The 20,626-nt window shown below is 46.2% G+C and overlaps 1 protein-coding gene across 1 annotated transcript in view; it reads right to left on the bottom strand.

Annotated features, from left to right (window-relative positions):
* The window catches only part of drosha (drosha ribonuclease III), an 83,203-nt gene that overhangs the window by 36,799 nt on the left and 25,778 nt on the right, over positions 1-20,626 (bottom strand). The window contains exons 17-22 of the mRNA XM_061093698.1: positions 20,516-20,623; positions 12,556-12,694; positions 12,404-12,464; positions 12,019-12,078; positions 9,132-9,231; positions 7,268-7,370 (exon numbers count right to left, since the gene is read on the bottom strand). Coding sequence (XP_060949681.1) covers positions 7,268-7,370; positions 9,132-9,231; positions 12,019-12,078; positions 12,404-12,464; positions 12,556-12,694; positions 20,516-20,623 — 571 coding nt within the window. The remainder of the gene's footprint in view (positions 1-7,267; positions 7,371-9,131; positions 9,232-12,018; positions 12,079-12,403; positions 12,465-12,555; positions 12,695-20,515; positions 20,624-20,626) is intronic.

Here is a 20,626-nt window from a genome sequence, read left to right on the forward strand (position 1 = left end):
GGAGGGGATGGAGCCACCTCACTGAGATGGAAGTAGCCAAGGTTACATAAACATCAAATTTGAGTGTGTGTCACATGCATTCCATACTGACAAACACACAGAGGTTCACTTGCAGAGTTGTGTACTTTGTGCTGGAACCCATTCATGCACAGTGTGAACACAAGTGCAGTGTGTGTCCTCTTTGTGACTCGCCTTCACACTCAGGCATAACTTATCTGCACAGACACACAACACAGAATGTCTTGAATTCAACTTGAACTCCGGGAGAAAAACAAGTTGTGTACACCTTGCGCGTGCACACAAACACACATATACACAAAAGACAAGGGACAAAGAAAAATAAATTCAATAGAAAAGTGGTCCCAGATTGCAGAGAGCTGCTGCCACAGAGAGCAGAGACCAAGACAAGTTTCCCAAAATCTCTCCATCGATGTGACTGATATGCAACGTCTCCAGCTCGTTCTCATTTGCACGAGTCAAGTCTCCCTTTGTGTGTGTGTTTGTTGTTTTGCTCTTCTACTGTTTCTGCTCAAATCAGTGGAACTATCATGGTCCCTTTAAGCTGCATACAAGTTCCAACCATCACACTTAGGGTGGCTCATTCAATTTAGAAAGCAATAACCACCTGGCAAATTGGGTATACAATCGTGCGGCAGTTTTTATTATGTGCATAAATGAGCCGGTGGAAATGGGGCGCGGTGCGGCTGCAAGTCGAAAACGCACAAACTGCTTTCATGGATGACATCAAAAACATATGAGGGATTCATCATCTGGGGCGGGAAACTGTTTTCAGATGGCTAACAGGCCATTTACACACACACAAACACACACACACACACAATGAAGATGCAGCCTACACAGCCAAAACCCATAAAGAAATACAAACAAACCATGTAGCACAAAGACAAACACAAACACACGACCCCTCTTTCTTCCTTCCATAACATTTACCTCTGAACAGTGGGAAATTACAACCAGCCTTTGCCCAAATGTTCTCAAAATGTTGATTAAGCCAGAAGCAACTCAGGCTCATCACTAATGTAAGGATCTGGTTGGGAGGTAAAAGGATGGAAGTGGTTTGTGTATTTTGGAAGGTCCCAGCCACCGACGCTTTTAGACCAAACAAAAAAAAAGTAATTTCCTGCGATGCTCAAAATCCCAAAACACAAAAAGCCCATAAATCAATACCCATAAATCTAAACTCTCCACAGACGCAGCACGCCGCCACAGATGTGTATCAGTGAGCGCGGCGGCCTCTGTAATCGTGGCGTGATTTGGGCGAGCGTCTCACTGAGGCCGACCGCAGCCGGCTCTGGAGGCGAGCGCTTCATCACAGGATGTTTTCCACTAAGCGCCGGCTCGCGAGGAGATTTGTGGTTTTACCATAATGTGGAACCTCAGCTCCAACTGCTACTGCCTGACAGATGTTTCCTCTGGAGAGCAGCTGTGGGAGGATGAGATCTCGCTCGCAGGACCGCGTTCTGAACGTCTTTCAACATAAAGCCTTCACGTGTGTGAGTGGGTGGGGCCGGGAGGCAGCTTCCTTTGTGTTTTGATGACACAGCAGATTCAGAAAGTTCCACGAAAGGAGGCCCTCAAAGTTGTTGAAACTCAAACTTTTAGCTTCTTATTAGATTTTTCGAAAACTTTTTCCAGGAGGAAGGAGACAGTGGGGAGCGCACAGGGAGAGGGGGGGGGACCAGGAGAGCCTCCAGGGATTTAAATCGGTATTAAAAATCTCAAAGCAACACCTTTGGTGTCAATCAAAGGGCTCATGGATGAAGAAACCAAGATATGCACTTAATTCCAGCGAGAACACTCTTGACAAGGAGGCTGTCCGTGCAGAAAGTTGTGCCCCAAAGCGATTCGATCAATCGCACAACTCGCCGCGATCATTAAACACAGATCTGTGCTTCAGCCCATCAGCCGACGCCCTGAATGCACACATCACCACAAAGAGACGCCCAGCCGGCTCCACACAGAGTTCTGTGCTATCATCTCTCTGCAGCTCATCCTGCAGAAGCATCATGCTCAGGCTAAATCACTCTGCAGTCTCACAGTCATCCAATCCACTGAGGCCTACAGCTGAGATACTGTAGACCTGCCTGATATGTAGATGGAGACGAGTTCAGCAGTTTATTTAATCTGAATCTAGTATTTTATATTAAATTATAAATTATATTGTTATTTGTTCGCTTTTAAACTTTTTTTTCACCATTCAGAACAAGAAATGACCTTGATGAATTAGACTGAACAAGACTCATGTCCGAATAATTTCCTCACAATGTAAAAATGGAAATAGAACAAACAAGACAATATTTTCTATTACCTAAAATATAATAAAATTATTACATCAGTTATTTTCTTTATTTCACTTTTGTTTTAAACTATATGTTTTTTGCTTTACATTTACCCCTTTAACAGTTTCAGATTTAATTTTCATTATTGTCCTTACCCTAGTTTTCTTGATCTTTCATATGTTTTTTCTCTAGATTCAAACTAATTTCGACTTCTGTGTAAAGGGAACTTATGATAAGTCAACTAAACCCAAGAGTTTTATTAACTCAATAACTTGGGAGTTAGTTAGTGGAGAGACAGGAAATAAAAGAGAGGGTTTAGATATTGACTTTAGTTTTCCTGAATTTGAACCGGACATAAAAAAGTGAATTTTATCGAGTTCAACCTCTAAAACGATGAATTGAAAAACTTCACAGCACATAGAAGAAAATACAGAGAACAAACTTTAACCCAAGTTTTGATCCAGAGCTGCGTAGAGAATATCAGTCACGGCCAGCGACTAATGAATCTCCACATCTGTCAGCAGTCTAATTCAGACGACCACGCCGGCTGTACAGTGTTATGTTTAGGAATGGAATTCCAATGTCTGTGGGCTTTCAGTGACCAATAAAAAGCCAGAGTCAGGGGCATATGAAACACCAGCGGCTGACAGTCACATTAATAACCTAGAATGAATTATTCAAAAACGCTCAGGCTCTAATCCATCAAATAATATATTAAGCCGCTCCCTCTCGGCTCAACGGGGGCTGAAGCAGCAGACGGACACAGAAAGCAACATATTAAAAGGCAAAATAAATAAATAAGTGAAATGAAATAAACGAAACCAAAACATGAAAATAGAATTTTCACCACAGCAGCAGCGGCGGCAACAAAGACAGGCTGAGTGCATTGTCACATCAAACATCTTACTTTCCAAATGTGAGGCTCGGAGCAGAGGCTGAGGAGGAGAAACAAAAAAAAAAGAGAAAAGAGGGCGTGCAAAGAAACCAACTCCACTACGGCTGCTCCTACCATCGCAGCAATTAACAAAGGGAGCAGCACTTGTTCGGTGAATACAGCGGCGGTATTGTGTATGAATCTGATATTCAGCAAGTGAGAGATAATCCTTTCTCTCCGTTCTTTTAATAGGGAGAGCTTAGAGAGGGCCCTCACAAAGGTTCACCATCTGTATCCCCCATGGCTGCTGGCAGCGTATAATCCACCCATCAACTGTACAGAGAAATTAGGGCCATAAAAAAAAACAGAGTGAGGACCTCTTTTCTTATTCTCTCCCAATTCTTTTCAAAACACTTCGGCAGGAGGGAAGCGACGTGGCTTATCAGCGGAGAGGGGACCGGAGAGGGAGTCGGGGGGGGCAACAGGCGAGCCGAGCTTCTCCGAATAAGCAGAAGTGGTTTCTAAAGACGAGAGAGGTAAAGTGTGCAAGAGCAAAAGTACAGAGAGAGAGAGAGGGAGAGGGTGCGAGAGAGAGAGAGAGAGGGAGAGGGGAGGAGGCGCACAGGCCAAAAGAGCCTAAATGAGAACGGCCCACTCCGGCAGAAGTTAATGACGGAGGATCAGAAAAGCAAGATTTCCATTCAACACTTTGAATTATTCAGGGTTGCAGGGCACCCATTTGCATTGCAGATGCCTTTGCTTTCCATTCCTCTATTTCACTCCCTCCGTTCCTCCTCTCTCTCTCTCTCCGGCTCGCTCCCTTTCTTTCTTTCTTTCTTTCTTTCTCTGTGTCTCCAGCAGCAGAATGGCCCTGCCTCGGGGTTCAGCGGATAGACACATCCTCGGCTCCGTGCACAGAGAGCTCTGCCCATGCAAAGCAGGAGATTATCTGCCATTTCACACACAGCCCGGGTTCAACGGTCACTGTGGCTGAGAAACAAATAAAACAAAGGTCAGAAAACATGCACGGTAAGCCGTTAACGCTATCTGCCGGGGCCTTGGAAATATTATGAGCGGGTCATATTCCGTCGCGGCTTTCAAAACACGAGCCTTAGAAAAGAGGAAGATTTGAATTCAACGCATGTGCCGAGCCGGAGAAGGACTTGTTAAAAAGGAAAAGAAGAAGAAGATGGGGTCTTGAGACAACAAGCTGCTTTTGGGAAAGTGTGTGTTTGACGTCTGATGTCAGACAGAGACGTCAGTGTGTTTGCCCTCTGAACCAATCGGAAGGCACGTGCCGGCGCTCGGTCGTTTGTCGTGCGAGTGGAAAAAACGCTCGGTTCAGTGAGAGAGAATCGTCAGAGGGGCTGGAGGGCGAGGAGGAGGAGGAGGAGGAGACGACAGAGTGACAGGATGACTCATCATGCGCCTGGCATGGCGTTCACCTAATAACACCCAAACTCTAGATCACACGGGGGGGGGGGGGGGAGAGAGGCGGGTGGAGACAGACGGTTCGACAGCGAGGTCTTAAAGGAGCGTTTGAGCCGAAAAACTGAAATGAAGATGACAAAAAAGTCTCTGAAAGAAGAGAAACGACATCACACGGCATTCTGGATGCAAGTGACTTTGAATGTGTCGAGTGTGTCGAGTGTGTGTGTGTGTGTGCGCTCTGCCCCTCAGCGTGTGTGTCTCTGGTGAGTGGGTTGTGTGTGGGGAGAGGGGGGGGTGCTGATGATGTTTTTGAGTTAGCAATCTAAAGCTCATCACCACAGGGGGCAACACTCTGACAGCGGCTCTCTCTCTCTCACAGGTTCCCTTTATAACCAGCTTGTTTATTCATCACATTTATTAAGTTGAAATCTCAGACGGGAGAATGAGACCGTGAGGAGGAAGGAAGGAAGGAAGGAAGGAAGGAAGGAAGGAAGGAAGGAAGGAAGGAAGGAAGGAAGGAAGGAAGGGAGGGAGGGAGGGAGGGAGGGAGGGAGGGAGGGAGGGAGGGAGGGAGGGAGGGAGGGAGGGAGGGAGGGAGGGAGGGAGGGAGGGAGGGAGGGAGGGAGGGAGGGAGGAAGGAAGGAAGGAAGGAAGGAAGGAAGGAAGGAAGGAAGGAAGGAAGGAAGGAAGGAAGGAAGGAAGGAAGGAAGGAAGGAAAGAAGGAAGGAAGGAAGGAAGGAAAGAAGGAAGGAAGGAAGGAAGGAAGAAGGAAGGAAGGAAGGAAGGAAGGAAGGAAAGAAGGAAAGAAGGAAAGAAGGAAAGAAGGAAGGAAAGAAGGAAGGAAGGAAGGAAGGAAGGAAGGAAGGAAGGAAGGAAGGAAGGAAGGAAGGAAGGAAGGAAGGAAGGAAGGAAGGAAGGAAGGAAGGAAGGAAGGAAGGAAGGAAGGAAAGAAGGAAGGAAGGAAAGAAGGAAAGAAGGAAGGAAGGAAGGAAGGAAGGAAGGAAGGAAGGAAGGAAGGAAGGAAAGAAGGAAGGAAGGAAGGAAGGAAGGAAGGAAGGAAGGAAGGAAGGAAGGAAGGAAGGAAGGAAGGAAGGAAGGAAGGAAGGAAGGAAGGAAGGAAGGAATGAAGGAAGGGAGGAAGGAAGGAAGGAAGGAAGGAAGGAAGGAAGGAAGTAATGAAGGAAGGAAGGAAGGAATGAAGGAAGGGAGGAAGGAAGGAAGGAAGGAAGGAAGGAAGTAATGAAGGAAGGAAGTAATGAAAGAAGGAAGGAAGGAAGGAAGGAAGGAAGGAAGGAAGGAAGGAAGGAAGGAAGGAAGGAAGGAAGGAAGGAAGGAAGGAAGGAAGGAAGGAAGGAAGGAAGGAAGGAAGGAAGGAAGGAAGGAAGAAGGAAGGAAGGAAGGAAGGAAGGAAGGAAGGAATGAAGGAAAGAAGGAAGGAAGGAAGGAAGGAAGGAAGGAAGGAAGGAAGGAAGGAAGGAAGGAAGGAAGGAAGGAAGGAAGGAAGGAAGGAAGGAAGGAAGGAAGGAAGGAAGGAAGGAAGGAAGGAAGGAAAGAAGGAAGGAAGGAAGGAAGGAAGGAAGGAAGGAAGGAAGGAAGCGAGGACTCGCTGGATGTGCAGCAGCAGTGAGGCGGGGGGGTGGGGTGGGGGGGCAGCCATGGGACAGAATAGATTATGACTCCGTCTCTGTCGATAATGAACCTGTAACAAGTGCGGTGGCCCCGGGGCCGACAGGGGGCCGCGGAGCCAGTCAGCACTTTCCCTGCTGCTCGACGCACGCTGCTGCTTTTCGGCGGCGGTGGCGGCGGCGAGGAGAGGAGAGGGAGGCGAGGGAGGCGAGGGAAGATCTCTTTAAAGCCACCCACTTTCTGTATCTATCATCGGGGGGGCGCGGAGATGGCTGAACTGGTTCAATCAAGATGGTGATAAGAGACGAAGGAAAGCTGCCGACGCTGCAGCTCTCCAGGAGTGAGGCTTAGCTCGGCGCTGCCCATGGGGCTGGAGGGAGAGGAGGAGATCGTCACCAGCGAGAGATTGTGTGTCTGTGTGTGTGTGTGTGTGTGTGTGTGAGAGACTTCTCTGTGAGTGTGCGGTTTCCAGCCCAGGGTCCTAATCACTGCACAAACTCTATCACTGAACCGCTATCAAGATGAATAGCGAGCCTGTGTATGTGTTTGCTGTGGGCAGAGCAGCACTCTGGGGACTTCCTGTCCAGCCAGAGGTCAAACCACATCTCCTGAGATCGATCCAGCTGCGTCATGTTTCCACGGCCTCATGGGAAACCAACTGCAGCTTATTTACACACTTTAAAAACACACGAAAACCTGAATTTAACTATTCTGTTTGATTTCCGAGCACATGAAGTAAGCAGGTGCATTTAACACGTTGCTGCTAAAAGCTTTTCAGATAAATCAAAGTCCGGCCAAGCAGCACTTCACTGAAACTAGTAGCATTAAAAAGAGTGTCGAGCCCAGACTCACTCTTGTGTTGTGCTAATAAGAGACAGTGTTTGTTTTTCAGTGGATGTAAATCAGTCCTTTCAGGCGCAGATTTACATATCACGTTCCCTCAAAAGATGTATCCCTCTCTCTTTTTTCTGTCTGTGGTCTCCTGCACCAGCCCGTCACCCCGGAGGTTGTGTGTCTGTCTCGTGGGGAATCTCACCGATAAGCGCCTCGAAGCAGTTGGCCATGGCGTGACGCAGGTCCGACTCCCGGCACAGATCCGGTCCGTGAGCGTAGAGCATGAAGCGATCCAACTCCAGTTTCTGGGAAAGACAAACACATTCATATCAGCGCGCCACCGCCGACACCTCGGTAATAGCCTCTTTAAAAAGTAATAGCATTTTTTTGGTATTGCACATTTTCGTCGGCTCTCCGCGGAAAAGAAGAAAGGGGGGGGGGGGGGGATAAAAAGGGCAGAAAAAACTCGAGGGAAATAAGAAAGATTGCCCGACCTTGCTGCAAAAGGTTCTATTTCATGGCACTGACAGATGTGCCCATGTGTTGTCCAGCTGTGGCATGATGCACTAAGCCGGCACACAAGGAAAATGTTCACACATGTGCATACATGCATGCACAATACCACACAGACACACACACACACACAGACACACACACAGGAGCTGGATAATCCCTGGACAAATTGTGAAATGGTAGAGTGGCTGACCTTCATTCTCTATGAAAAGTGAGTCAGTTCTACAAAAACCACACAGCGTCCAACTCCATTATCTTTTGTAATATTATCACAACATCCAATGTCCTGTTTATCTCTGTATAATACTGTCATCTACCTGTGAATGGTTTCAGATGTAGAAATAGAACAGAGGGATCATAACTCCACCCGGGCCAAACAGTCTCCTTATGAAACGTTTAAATTTCACAACATACAGATTCGTATTTGGATCTGCACCAAATTCAACATAGATATCCTTCTGCTGAACATGTTCTTACTCTGAACTCTCAGTGGATCCATTTGTTAACTTCTGTTTGATTGAACGACTTGAGAACACAGACGGACTCGATCCGACTGCAGTAAAAAATAGTGACTACGTCTGCATTTCATGTAAATAAGTCTGCAAGTCTCTAATGTGTTGGGTCAGTCAAACTTTCTCCAACTGTTCCTCTGAGCCAAGTGAGAAGTAGAACAACTTGACTTCACTGGCAGCGCACCACCGATGATTAGCCACCAAAAAACAGTCAGGGTGCTATTTAATTACGGCTGCTAGCTGTTGGTGGTATCCCACCTCCCGTGATTGCACACACACACAAATTAAAAATCACAATTCATAAACACTCCAAACTCAGAGGGAACCCGCTCTGACTTTTAAGCCTTTTCCCGAGTGAAGTGCTGGATTGTGCTGTTGCTCGCAGAAGATATTTTTTTTGAAAGATAATTGCGAGTGTTCTTGAGCAGACGGCTTCAGAGGAGCCTGGTAAACAACTTGGCAACGTCCAACCCTGTATCACACTCACTTTACCGCGAGCGGCAAATTGAAACAAGCCAAACTGCTACACAGCAATAATGCAGATTCGGGCGGCTGCATCTTTGTATTCAGCAGGGAGCAACATGAAAGATTGAAGTTTTTAATTGCTTTCTTCACATCACGGGACGATTATTGTTGTGTTCTTTACAAACGTGCCAGTGAGTGCGGCTTGGCTCTGCCGTGCTGCCAGCGAGCGGCCGGGGGGGGGGGGGGGGGGGGGGAAGCAAGGGGGTCTGGTGATAACACGGAACTGGAGAGTGTTTCAGGAAGACCTCTAGGGGCCCACCGGGACCCCAGCTGCACCGGTCCTCCAAAACAACAACCTTTTATCTCCAATTACAAACCTGCAGGGGCGAGAAGCGGGTGGGAATGGCAGCAACACAAAAATTACACTTCTCCCCAGCGCCCCCTTAGAGAGAAGCCGAGTCATAACGGCGAGACTCCAAAAACAATAACGCCGTCTCAGGCACGTTCTCTTGTCAGATCGCCGACCTTTCATGGCTTTGACCTGCGGAGGGAGGACTTGTTAGGAGCGGCGTTTACCTTGGCGAGCATGGCTAGGTGCTGGTTCTGCACGATGGCTGTTCTGTACGTGGCCAGGCCGCCCTCCTCTAGACTGGGGAAGAGGTAGTACAGGTGGACACTGTGGGAAGAGAAATGAAAAAGAGGTTAGACTCAGATTTCATGGTTTTTTCTTTTCTTCACAGAATCGCTTGGTTTCTTCTCTGAGGATCGTTTTTCCAAAAGCAGCAGTAACGTGACCTTAATGCAAAGAGACGTTTCTGTCATTCGCCCTCATCCGGCATTTACCCAATTTATCAAGACCACTTAATCCATTTCCCAGAGATTTCCAGCCTCTCCAGGTCTGAGCTGGAACCCCCCCCCCCACCCCCCCCCTAAACGCGGCCGCTTGGCTGGTTCCACAGCTGGGTTCCGGGAGAGCAGGTTCCATTTTCATTACGGTCCAGCATCTCCCTAACCGCTGCGTGTCATTTGATTCCATTTGAATTAAAACAGGCCGTTTAATTCAGTCATTTCTAATCAAGGCAAAGAGGGACGAGCAGGTGGCGTTCTGTTTCCCAAATTCACCAGAGGTCTATTTGTCAGAGCATTGTGATCTCACTGTGGAAACAGAGCACTTGGAATTAATAAAAAAAACACTTGAGAGTAATGGTGAATAACTCCAGCAGAGTCCCTTTGTTTTGCTGGTAAACGTGTCAGTCCCACTAACTGTCTGACTGGGCCGCCCGGCGTCCTCCAGGTACAAGAAACAACACGTACACATTCCTCAGAAGCAGATCGGGACTTTATTATTTAAACCTAAATGAGACAGATGAAGTGTTTTCACTGTTTCTTTCCTCTAGTGAACGTTATATAGTTATTAGCTCCTTTCTCTTCTGACTAGAACCACACACATACACACACACACACACACATAGACTGGGTTAGGACCTCATGACCACCCGCAGGTACCTGAACCGATTCAGGACTCGAGTTATCGTAAAAACTTTCAAATGTGACTTAAGAAAGTAAGAAATTAATTATTTACTTTATTTATTTAATTAGTTTTATTTCATCTATGTGTGTATTTTTTTTATTTTGTTATGTAATGTTCTGTAATGTTTAATGTAGAGTGCTCTGTATGCTCTGCATGTTCTCTTGGATATATTCCAAACAAAAAGAAAGTAAGAAATTTATGATTGTGCTTCATTTTCAATTTATAATGAAGTTAGATGTGGCACATTTCCTATTGTGATGTCATGTCACAACCTCATGATTTCCACGAGGAGTTTTAGGATTTTCAGTATTTTCTGTGGAGTCGAGGAGTTTCACTTTACCACAAACTTTTCAACTTTGCAGAACTTTTTCAAGTGTTTCAGACAGAGGATGAATAAAGGAGCTGCAGTAACGGACAGTATAAAGACATTTATGCGTTTTTCCTTTTCAAATAATAACACTAATAAAAGTGATGAACCTGAACCTGAGCAGGAAGTGAGTCCTTTAAATGTGCTCGTTTGTAGTTCTTTGAGCTGCAGTGAACTGTCGACCTCACTGACCACACTCTACATCTGAGCGTCATTACGTGAACACAGAGGCGGCGGCTCAGTCTCGTCTGTCATCCATTATTTATTCTGCTTTTCCTTACATCTTCGGCAGCAGCGATTCTTAAACTTTATGCTTCACGGACCCAGAAACAGATGTGATGTGCTCCAGTAGCAACGACAGTGAGGATTTCTACTTCTCCTTCTCAAGCCTTTTAATAATTATTGCTCATTTTGAAACTTACCTGATCTTTCCCAACCCCCCTGGATGAAATATTAAATCGTTCTCAGACGAAACACGACAAATATTGCAAGTGCAGTTTGCCGACGCCCCCTGCCCCCCCCGCCCCATGTTCAACACTAACTCCCTGTGTTAGGAGCCGACAGCAGCAGCGCAGATAGCCTCCGAGGGCAGTGTGCAGTTGGCTGGATCTGCTGTTCCCATTTAACTGGACAAGAGGCTGATAAATAATTCAGAGGGCCAGAGCGCAGGCCAAGCATGTCTCGTCGGACGCTAACAATCAAAGGAGGGAGGCCGAGGAAGAGGGGGAAGAAGAAGGAGGGGAAGCGTGGAAAAACATGCCCGGAGATATCCAAAGAAACGGAGGCTAACCACCTTCTTACTACGACTGCTCTCCCGCCGCATCAGGAGCAGCAGCAGCGTCCTGTGTACCGCTGTGTCACTTCCTATTAAGGTTTAATCCCGCTCCTGAATGCTCACTGTTGTGGAAGTGTGAGCATCGATGGTTACAAATTGCATTTTGGTCGCAGGAGTTATGCTGTTGGTGCAAATGAAAGTCAGATAAAAATCTGTTCCCCCCTTTTTTCTCCACAAACCGGTGTGTGTACATGAGAGTGCTCAGCCGTGTGGAAACACAGGAAGCAGCTTTTTTTTATCCCCTTATATATTCCACTAATTACCTCCACTCAGACGAAAAGGAGGAGGTGCAGTTGGTTGGTGGGCAGCTCGCTCGCTCGCAGGTAGTCTATGCGATTAATAATGGCTGCATATAATTAGCGCCGGGCTGAGATAAGTGCCGGGCAGCATCGCTCACACTCACCTGGGAGTCAATAACACAGTCAGCATTCCAGACAGCAGCTCTGGACAGCTAATTGCAAGTTGTCATGGAAAATTTCAGGCCGTTAGAGGAGGAGGAAAAAAAAATTACATCCCCTTTCCAATTACCAGTAAATCACTGTCTATGAATGAGTCCAGAATGTGGAGAGGAGCGTGGTTGTGACAGATAGATGTAGACGATGAGATGGGGGGGGAGAAACGGAGTGAGAGAGGGGTGAGGAAGGATCGGGGGGGGTAAAGAAAGGCTGAGTGTTGTAGTCGGCTTCAATTAGCGGTTGCGTCTATCAAAGATGCGCCAGCACTTTCTCACCTGGTGAGGAACTCGACAACAGCATCGCCCAGGAACTCCAGCCTCTCGTTGTGATTGATCCTGGGGGGGGAAGGTGGGAAAGTGGGAGATGTGAAGGCAGTTGAAGAAGTTGCAAACACACACACACACACACACACACAGACACACACAAACTGCTGCTCACCTCATCAGCGCTCTGAGGGAGAACAGCAGCTCACATTCAATAATAAGTCGCCACTGCCCTTAAAATTAGCTCATTTCATTTCCCGTCCTCGCACAGTTAAAGTTAATTTTCCTGTCAGCAGGCCTGCCGGGTATATTAATCACAAGCATGGTCCCTTTGATTGCTCCCGTGGTCAGTGATGGCGTGAACAGATATGTGTCGGCAGGGGGGGGGGCGGCCTACCTGGAGGGGGAGGGGTCATCCTGGCCCAGACGAGACATGATGTTAATCAACGTGTTGATTCCTGACAGAAGAGACAAGAGACACGCAGGGTTAAAGGGTCGGGGACACTTAGGAGAGACGGACCGGTCAAGAGAGACAAAAGAAACACCCACCCTTCTTCCTCATGTACATGTGATGGACCTTCCTGTCGCCGTACTTGGGCTGGCGGATGCCACAGTTGGAGAGCGAGTTGCGGGCGTGGTCGGGATTCATGCCGAAGTTGAGGTGGTGGCTGGGGTGAGTCATGGCCAGCTGGAGGAGAGAGAGGAAGGATCAGGGTAAGCAAACAATGATTTATCACTTTTCACCAACGGGACCATTTTCATGAACTAACAGACCTCACCTGTGTCTACACCGGAGAAAATAGAGTCTAAATATACTGTACTTCCTCTGCTGGGTTTCGTATTCTGCAAAATAATCTCACTATGAATTCCTACGGCAAACAACAGCCTCACGTTCGTTAACCACTGGATGAATGAAAGTGTTTACTCTCTGGAGCAGGTGCGGACGCTTTCTATTCATAATTCAGATCATTTTCATATCGGACAATATGTCATCAGTCATGATTTGTTGCAATCCAACAATCACAGGGTGTATAAGTGCGGCCCAGAAGGCATTCACGAGATGCAGGGCGACTTCCTGTTGCCCTGTGAGTTTTCTGGGCCTTTGTCTCTTCCTCTTTTGTTTAGAGAAAATGAAGAAACCAGAGCAATTGAAGAAACCAGTGAACTGTGCGATGAGCGACACAGCAACGGAAAGAGCGAGCGAGTGGGATTCTGCAACACAGGCGGTGAAAACAATGGATACAAATTTGGGCCGTTGGCCAATTCTGTAAAACACTGGCACTCCAGACAACAAATCTGAAGTGGCCTGTGAACTGCTCGTTGGACGCTCCATTAGCCTCGGCAACTAAATCCCTCTCGCACCTTTCTGACATCGGGATAACGGAGGCTTGAGTCCGACCGCGCCTGTGACTTTCTGAATCCGATAATCCAACATTCACAGCTACTTCACGCCGTGACAGGCCCGATGCGTAGAGGTGAGACCGAAGCCAGGGACTGAATTTGAGACTAATTCTCTCTTCAAAACAAAAAACAAGTACTTTATTTTGGCATCTTGTCTTCGTGGCAGTTTCAAGTCTGTTATCCCAACCTCTGCAAAAATCTGCTCTGCAGCTTCCATTAAAAAAAATCTGAGCAGAAAATCACATAAAAACATGCCGGGAGAGATTGTGTCGTCTTATCTAGAGCAAGAAAGAGAAGCAATTTATTTCTCGGTCTAAATTACCTCACCTTCACGGTTATTCAGATGTGGTCAGGAACTCACAAAAGAGCTTTTAGACAAAACGCTGCAGCTGCTGAGTTCAGGTCAGAGCCTTGTTTCTTTGCTCCATTGTGGATCTGGTTAGTTTGGGTTTCAAATTGAAGGTTTTCTGACATATGCACATCCGGTCGTCACAATACTTCACATCTGTCTCTTGTGGCCGGACTAAATTCTGGTCTGTTGGTCTTGCCCTTGGTCCGAAGAACCTTTCATACCTGATATTTTGATTCGGACTAAACTGGAAAGTCTGAAGGTCTGGACCAAAGAAGGTTGGTGTAACAGCGCTATAAGTTACTGGTCACAAAGGGCCAATAAACACTAAATTTTAATTAAATAGTAATACTGATCAGAGCTAATAAACCGAAAGATTTAGGATCGGCACTCGCTCAAAAAACAAAACGAAAGGTGGAGCCCCTACGACAGAAAGACAGTGAAAGTCCCAGCTGCCTCTGTGTCACAGTGAAAGATGTTTGTATGAAAATGAATGACTAGAACTTTCAAACCTTCCGGAAGTGGGAATTTAAGGTGAAACAACCCTGAAGGAACCGAAGCGAATTAGTCAACACTCTGCTTTGTTTGAAGAGAGGACAAAAAACTGCTGTGCCTAGAAAGACGGCTGCGGCTGAACTCAAAACTCGCTGAGGGAAGAAAAAAGGAGAAAGATAGCGCTCAGTAGGATATGTCAAGCCTTTATCAATCTTACATTATGAGAACGTTAATCTCAGCCGCCCAAAAAAATAAAAAGAAATCCGTCTACTCTCTCCCTTGGGCTTTCTTTTTTCAAAATGCTTGTCTCCTTTCAGCCAACTTCAAATCAATTTCAAGCTCCAATGAGATATATATGTAAAACGTTAACAGAGAGGTTTCAATATTTATGGTTGCTCAAGAGGCCTTCAGCTTTGAAAACCTTGAGCACAGACACGACAAATTCAACAGCAGTTGGTTAAGAGGAACAGCCTTTTTTTTTTTTTTTCTATGAGTGAGGAAAAGAGCTCGTAATTCGACATGACACAAGCAGAAATCCAGCAACTCTCAGCGCCGCGTTGACAGTTCGATAAAAATATAAATGAAAACAACAACAACCACGTCAGTTTTACAATTCCTGCTCCCCCATTGTGCGATGTCAGACACAAGTCAATGACTGCCTACTACACAGCCGGTACTACAGAGTGCCGAGTCTAAAGGAGACGTATCAAGCGAAATACATCAGTTGCTCTGTAAACACTGCAGGTCCTTCGCCGTGAAGGAAAACATCGAAACACCAGCGTTGGCTTTCTGAGCCGCGGTCGGCGGACGGGATCGACAACTGAAACTGAAACAAACCAGGGGATGTGGATAGAAGGAAGTTTTAACATTTGCTTTTCCATGTTGGTTTTATTTAAAAAACCTCAAACAAATCTAGAAAAATCTGTGTAAAAAAACAACAAAAACGGTTGATTTTCAGTGCTTAAGAATTTGAAACAAAATTAAAATGCAGTTTGTAGTTGTACTGCATCTCAGAACCATATATACATCCACGCTGAGTGGGGGGGGGTGATCTTCCCTGCATGAGTCTACCTCAGTCTGCCCTCCCCTTCTCTACTCTTCTCATCTCATTATTAAATACCAACCAACTGTTCATCCCTTTACTAGCCCCTTGCACGGACTTTACCACTACATATGCTTATATATATATATATATATATATATTTTATTGTACTTTCCACTCCAGCAGCACAAGAACACTTCCCTACTGGACACTGACAAAATCACATCATTGCATCCCATTCCTGTATCTGTATATATATTCTCCGTATGTGATTTGTCAGTGAGGTGTTTAAGTGTTAACTGTATAAGCTACTGGATGATCTGAATTTCCCTCGGGATAAATAAAGTATCCATCTACCTATCTATCTATCTATAGAACGTTCATGAATGCACAGACATGTAGCTGAAATGTTGAGAGAACATTAATGTAACTGTGATCAATAACAATCAACATAAACTGGGGCTACAACTGAAGAGGGAAGATGACAAAGTAATGTCTCTTATTAGCACAACACAGAAGTGAGTTGGTGCACGACACTCTTTTAATGCTACTAGTTTTAGTGTAAGAATATGTCACAAATGATAATCATACAATATCACACAAACAATTGAGGCCTACTTAAGTTTAACCTCATGATCACCAGCACCTTTATGATGATGAGCAAACTATCCTGAAAACAACGACGGTCATTACCGTGTACTGCATCATCTAGGGTAGTTTATGTATATACTTTGTAGAGTGTGTAGTAAAGTAAATCAGGAGTCAGGGGTACACACACGACAGATTGAATGGACTGAGGCCTCTGTGTTCATATCTGATAAAAAACATGTGAAAACAACCGTTTTTTATCCTCAGCTGATTGTTATTTTGGCCCAAAAAGACAGAATTCAAAAGTCCAAACTGTTATCAGAGTATTTTGTCATTTTCCTTCTCGACTCAGTTTGGTTGCAGGTGTCATTATGTTGGATTCACAGAGCACTTGAGGTAATGGTTTAAAGATTTTGTCTCTGTTGGAGTGAGGATAACTTCCTCCGAGAGAGCTCCAGTGTTATTAGTTTTCTTAAAAGCAGCTGCAATTGATTTTTTTATTTTTTAAAAACACAATACAGCAAAGTGGCAACATGAGAAGCAGATGTAAGATAATCATCAACCAAAATTGCAGGAGAACTGGATTTCAAAGATCCTCAACTCATGTGTGCACGGTTAACAGTTTCTTTTTCTTGCCTAACTTTGTCCACTACTAAATCATAAGGACAGACATGTGGACATGAGGCTGGATTTATAGCTGTGTGTTAACTTCCAAGCCAAAGAGAGTGACAGAAGCAGCCACACTACATCTGGCGTGGAACCCCCCCCCCAAAATGTGTTACTACTTGTTGAGGTTAAGGCGGCGACGGACGAATCCTGTGGAGAAAAGGGGGAGGAGCCCGGCATCCATCACAGTAAACCACAGCACATGGTTATTGAGGGAAATATAATTATACAGCCTGATCATACGATACGTCCATTCAGCTATCATCTGGTGAAACTCGAAGCTCAACTATAAATCAACATCTGAGGACTGTTGTTAACCCGCTGCAACAGGTATAAATCAGTCAAGATGCGACCTCAGGTGCTGGGTCGTGTTCCAGATCACCGATTGGTCAGTGCTGGCATCGATAATATCCTGCTGATGTGTAATTTGAGTCGGTTGAGTTGATGGGTATCACAACTGTATGGCCAGTGTGATTGATATGAGCCATATACTTGACATGTAAAATCTGATATGCAGCATTTTAAGACTCAGGTTCCATAATGGCCGCGTTGCCCCGGCTGCTAAAACAACTCCTGAAGGAAACACGGGATAAATTCAAAGCCTGTGAAATGATATTCTCTGTTTAACACTTTTTTATTGGTTTTCTTTGGGTAATTAATTCAATTATAATCACAAATCTGATGGATATACCCCTACCCACAATAAGACCCACACACCCCCGACCAGCATACCCCATGCAGCAGAAGTACATACAATAGAGACACTTTAGAATGTATTTATATATATGTATATAGGAATATTAGATTATTACAATGTGAAATGTTATTCAAGCCAGCTCTGGTTGAAAGAAGTGTACACCACCATCACCGGGTTAGATGTGCATTGCCATGAATAAAAAAAATAATAAAAATACCCAGGTGCACTCTGTATACGGAGTCACAGCCGCATTCATGAAGGAACACAAACAAAAGCCTGCGATATCAGAGCCGGAGCCGAGGACTTGTACACTTGAATTATTGAGATGCTCTGTGATGCCTCTCGTTCTGCCAGCGTGGGGCAAAAGTGAGGAATGTGGATGGAACAACGGGGGGGCGGGGGGGGGGGTGGGACGGATTATGAGGGTCGGGTGGATGTGGGGATGCGGGAGCATGTGGCGACCACGAACACATGTCTCTCCAAACCCCCGCCCCCTAAGTTTTAAATGTTAAATGTTTAAAGGGGGAGGCTCTTAGAAGAGGAGCTTCAAAGGGCCGCTGCTCGACTGGTACCGGGTGGGGGTGGGGGGGGGCCTGTGGGGGGGGGGCTGCAGAGGCTGTGTGTTTGCCGGTTGCCTCATGCCGCGGTCAGATCGCTGCACGGTAATGCAATCACAGGTGTGTGGCTGCACAGAGGATCAAATGGTGCAGTTCGGCACGGTGATTATGAATTGAGGACATATGTTCTCGCAGTATTGATTCACAGATATATATTCTTTCATTCAAACATTAGAGAGAACGAGCTGGAAACAAGCTTCTGTACAAACTCTTTGGTTTGTTTCCCCCAGACAATCGGCTGCTTTCATCTCTTCTAAGGAAAATATGAAACAAGGGATTTAAATTAGCGTTTTCCTTTCAACGGGAGCACGGCTCATTAGTCTTCATGGAGAGAACAAAGATTCCAAATCTGAAAAACGAATTCAACGATCCCGAACCGAGGATGACCACCCAGGTCCCGTTCCTCCGCTGGAAACAATTCTTTAAGAGTAACCACAGCTCCGAGTGCCAGTTGGAATTGATAATGTCAAAACACTTAACACTGGTATATATTATGCTGTCAGTGGCTTTACTGCTGGCAACACGCGGCTGCATGGAGGCAATCATCTGGTTCTCCAGGGGAAACTCCTGCGTGGCCGTGCTCGACCACCGCTCGTTAATATTTCTACGCTTGGCCGATGTCAATCATCCTAGGAAGAGAACTCAAAAAGGAAACTTAAACCCAGTAACGGTTCAGAGGACGGTTCCCAGAGTCGGCCCCGTCAATCACACTTCCTAATGTTTGCAGTTTTTCTAGTGAAATATAAGCAACAGAAGTCCGGTGAATATCTTTAGACGGTTCCGAGGGAAAGCAAAACATACAGGGAGGTCATGAGAAACTAGGAAATGTCAATATTTAATAAAGAAAGTGGTCAACTTAAACCGTTTCTGTAGCAGTAGAGGAAGTTAAGCTTTGAATGTTAATGCAAACTTTTCCTCACAACTCCCTCCCTCCACTCACCCGATATGAACCCACATATATAGTCTCCAATTACTTTCTTGCCAAACTGTATTCGTGCACATTACGATTCACTTACCGTGTATTTACTTTTATGACTATTTTCTTATTTACAACCACTTTTCTAGCTTGAAAAAGTTTATATCTCAGCCATAACTCACGTATACACAACTACATAAACATGATGAATTCAAAGCACGCGGAGCTTGTATCGGAGTTCAATCCATAGTAATGCAATCACAGAGCGGTGCCATGTGTCGTGTTTTTGCGATGAAGCGACTGCCGCTGGGAAACATTCAACTCATTAAATGTGATCATCCCATCAGAGGGGTGGGGGGGGGGGGTGGGGGGGGAATGGGAAGTGATGTCGGATCTGAAATGAGTTCTGACTGGAAGACGACGGCTGTTTGAACAGTTCTGTCCAACCTATCTGGGCAGGAAGTGTGTGTACCGTGGGACATTAGCCACTGATGTGTGTGTGTGTGTGCAGTGGATGGGCAGGGGGGGGGGGGCGATGATGGCTCCCGACTTTGGCCATTTCAGTCCCAGTAGTGGTGAACTGCTGACAGCCCAGACACACACAACACACACACACACACAACACACAAAGAGCAATGTCACGGCATTAACACCCCAGTGGATAGAATTGCGACGGAGACAGACAGGCAACACACACTGCAGAGTCGTGTGTGTGTGTGTGTGTGTGTGTGTGTGTGTGTGTGTGTGTGTGTGTGTCTGTGTGTGTGTGTGTGTGTGTGTGTGTGTGTGTGTGTGTGTGTGTGTGTGTGTGAGCTGTCATGATCAAACTGATTGCGTTTTTCTTTTGTTTGTTTGTTTGTCTGTCTTTTTTGGGGTGGGGGGGTGGGAGATGAAGGAACCGAATGAGAAAGAGGAGGGGAGGGATAAATCCATTAACTTGTCCCCAAGAGACAGAGATGTCAAACTCAAATGGGCGTCTCCTCAGCGAGTCAGTGTTTCCCTTTCAGTGCCCATAATGACAGGTCGTCATTATACACACGAGCAAAAGGCCAATCATTGATCAATACGTGAAGATCTGTGCACATAAACACACACAGAGCTCATGCACACACACACACACACACACACACACACACCAACACACATAGAGCCTTGAGCAGATCTTAATGCATCCTTTCCCTTCTTTAACTCTGTATAGGCTACAACACATTGATTTCTAATGTATCAGGTTATGACAGCTCTTCAATATTGCTGGAGGCAGCCGTGGGGCTCGACTCCGGGAGCACACGGCTCCAGGCTGCAGACCTGACAAGGGAGAGCTGGCATTACGGTGCAGGCTGTTGTTGTCCTGACTACTGTCACCGCAGCTCACAGCCGAGCCGGGGCCGCTCGCTGCAGAGCTGTGACTCAGGCCGCCGTGTGGGTTACCTCAGCCGACTTCTGAGGAACCTGCTTCCACCTGAACTATCCCTGCAGAGGTGGAACGGGAAACAGTAATGAGGCAAATGCTGCCTCTCTGGATCCCTGCACACAAGAAGCCCCGGCACAAAATGCTGCTTTTTTTTTTTTCTTATTCTGACTATCTCACCCAGTTGTGGACTGCACCGTTCCTAAAGAGAACCGAGGGGATGTGCCTACCGTTATCCAGCCTGGAAGTTCAGGGCTTTAAATAATGCAGCTTGGGGGTTTTTAGGGCTATGAGATGCTCAACGCTTCGGGAGTCATGACTGTGCCTTACCTGAAGGAGGCAGCGTTCCTTGAAGACGTAACCGATGAGCTTATCCAGGTGCATGAGACAGCGGTGGTACCGGATGTGATGCGTGAGAACCGGCAGCATCATGGCGTGCTG

The sequence above is a fragment of the Limanda limanda genome, chromosome 20, assembly GCF_963576545.1.
Source record: "Limanda limanda chromosome 20, fLimLim1.1, whole genome shotgun sequence".
In the NCBI taxonomy this organism is placed as follows: Eukaryota; Metazoa; Chordata; class Actinopteri; order Pleuronectiformes; family Pleuronectidae; genus Limanda; species Limanda limanda.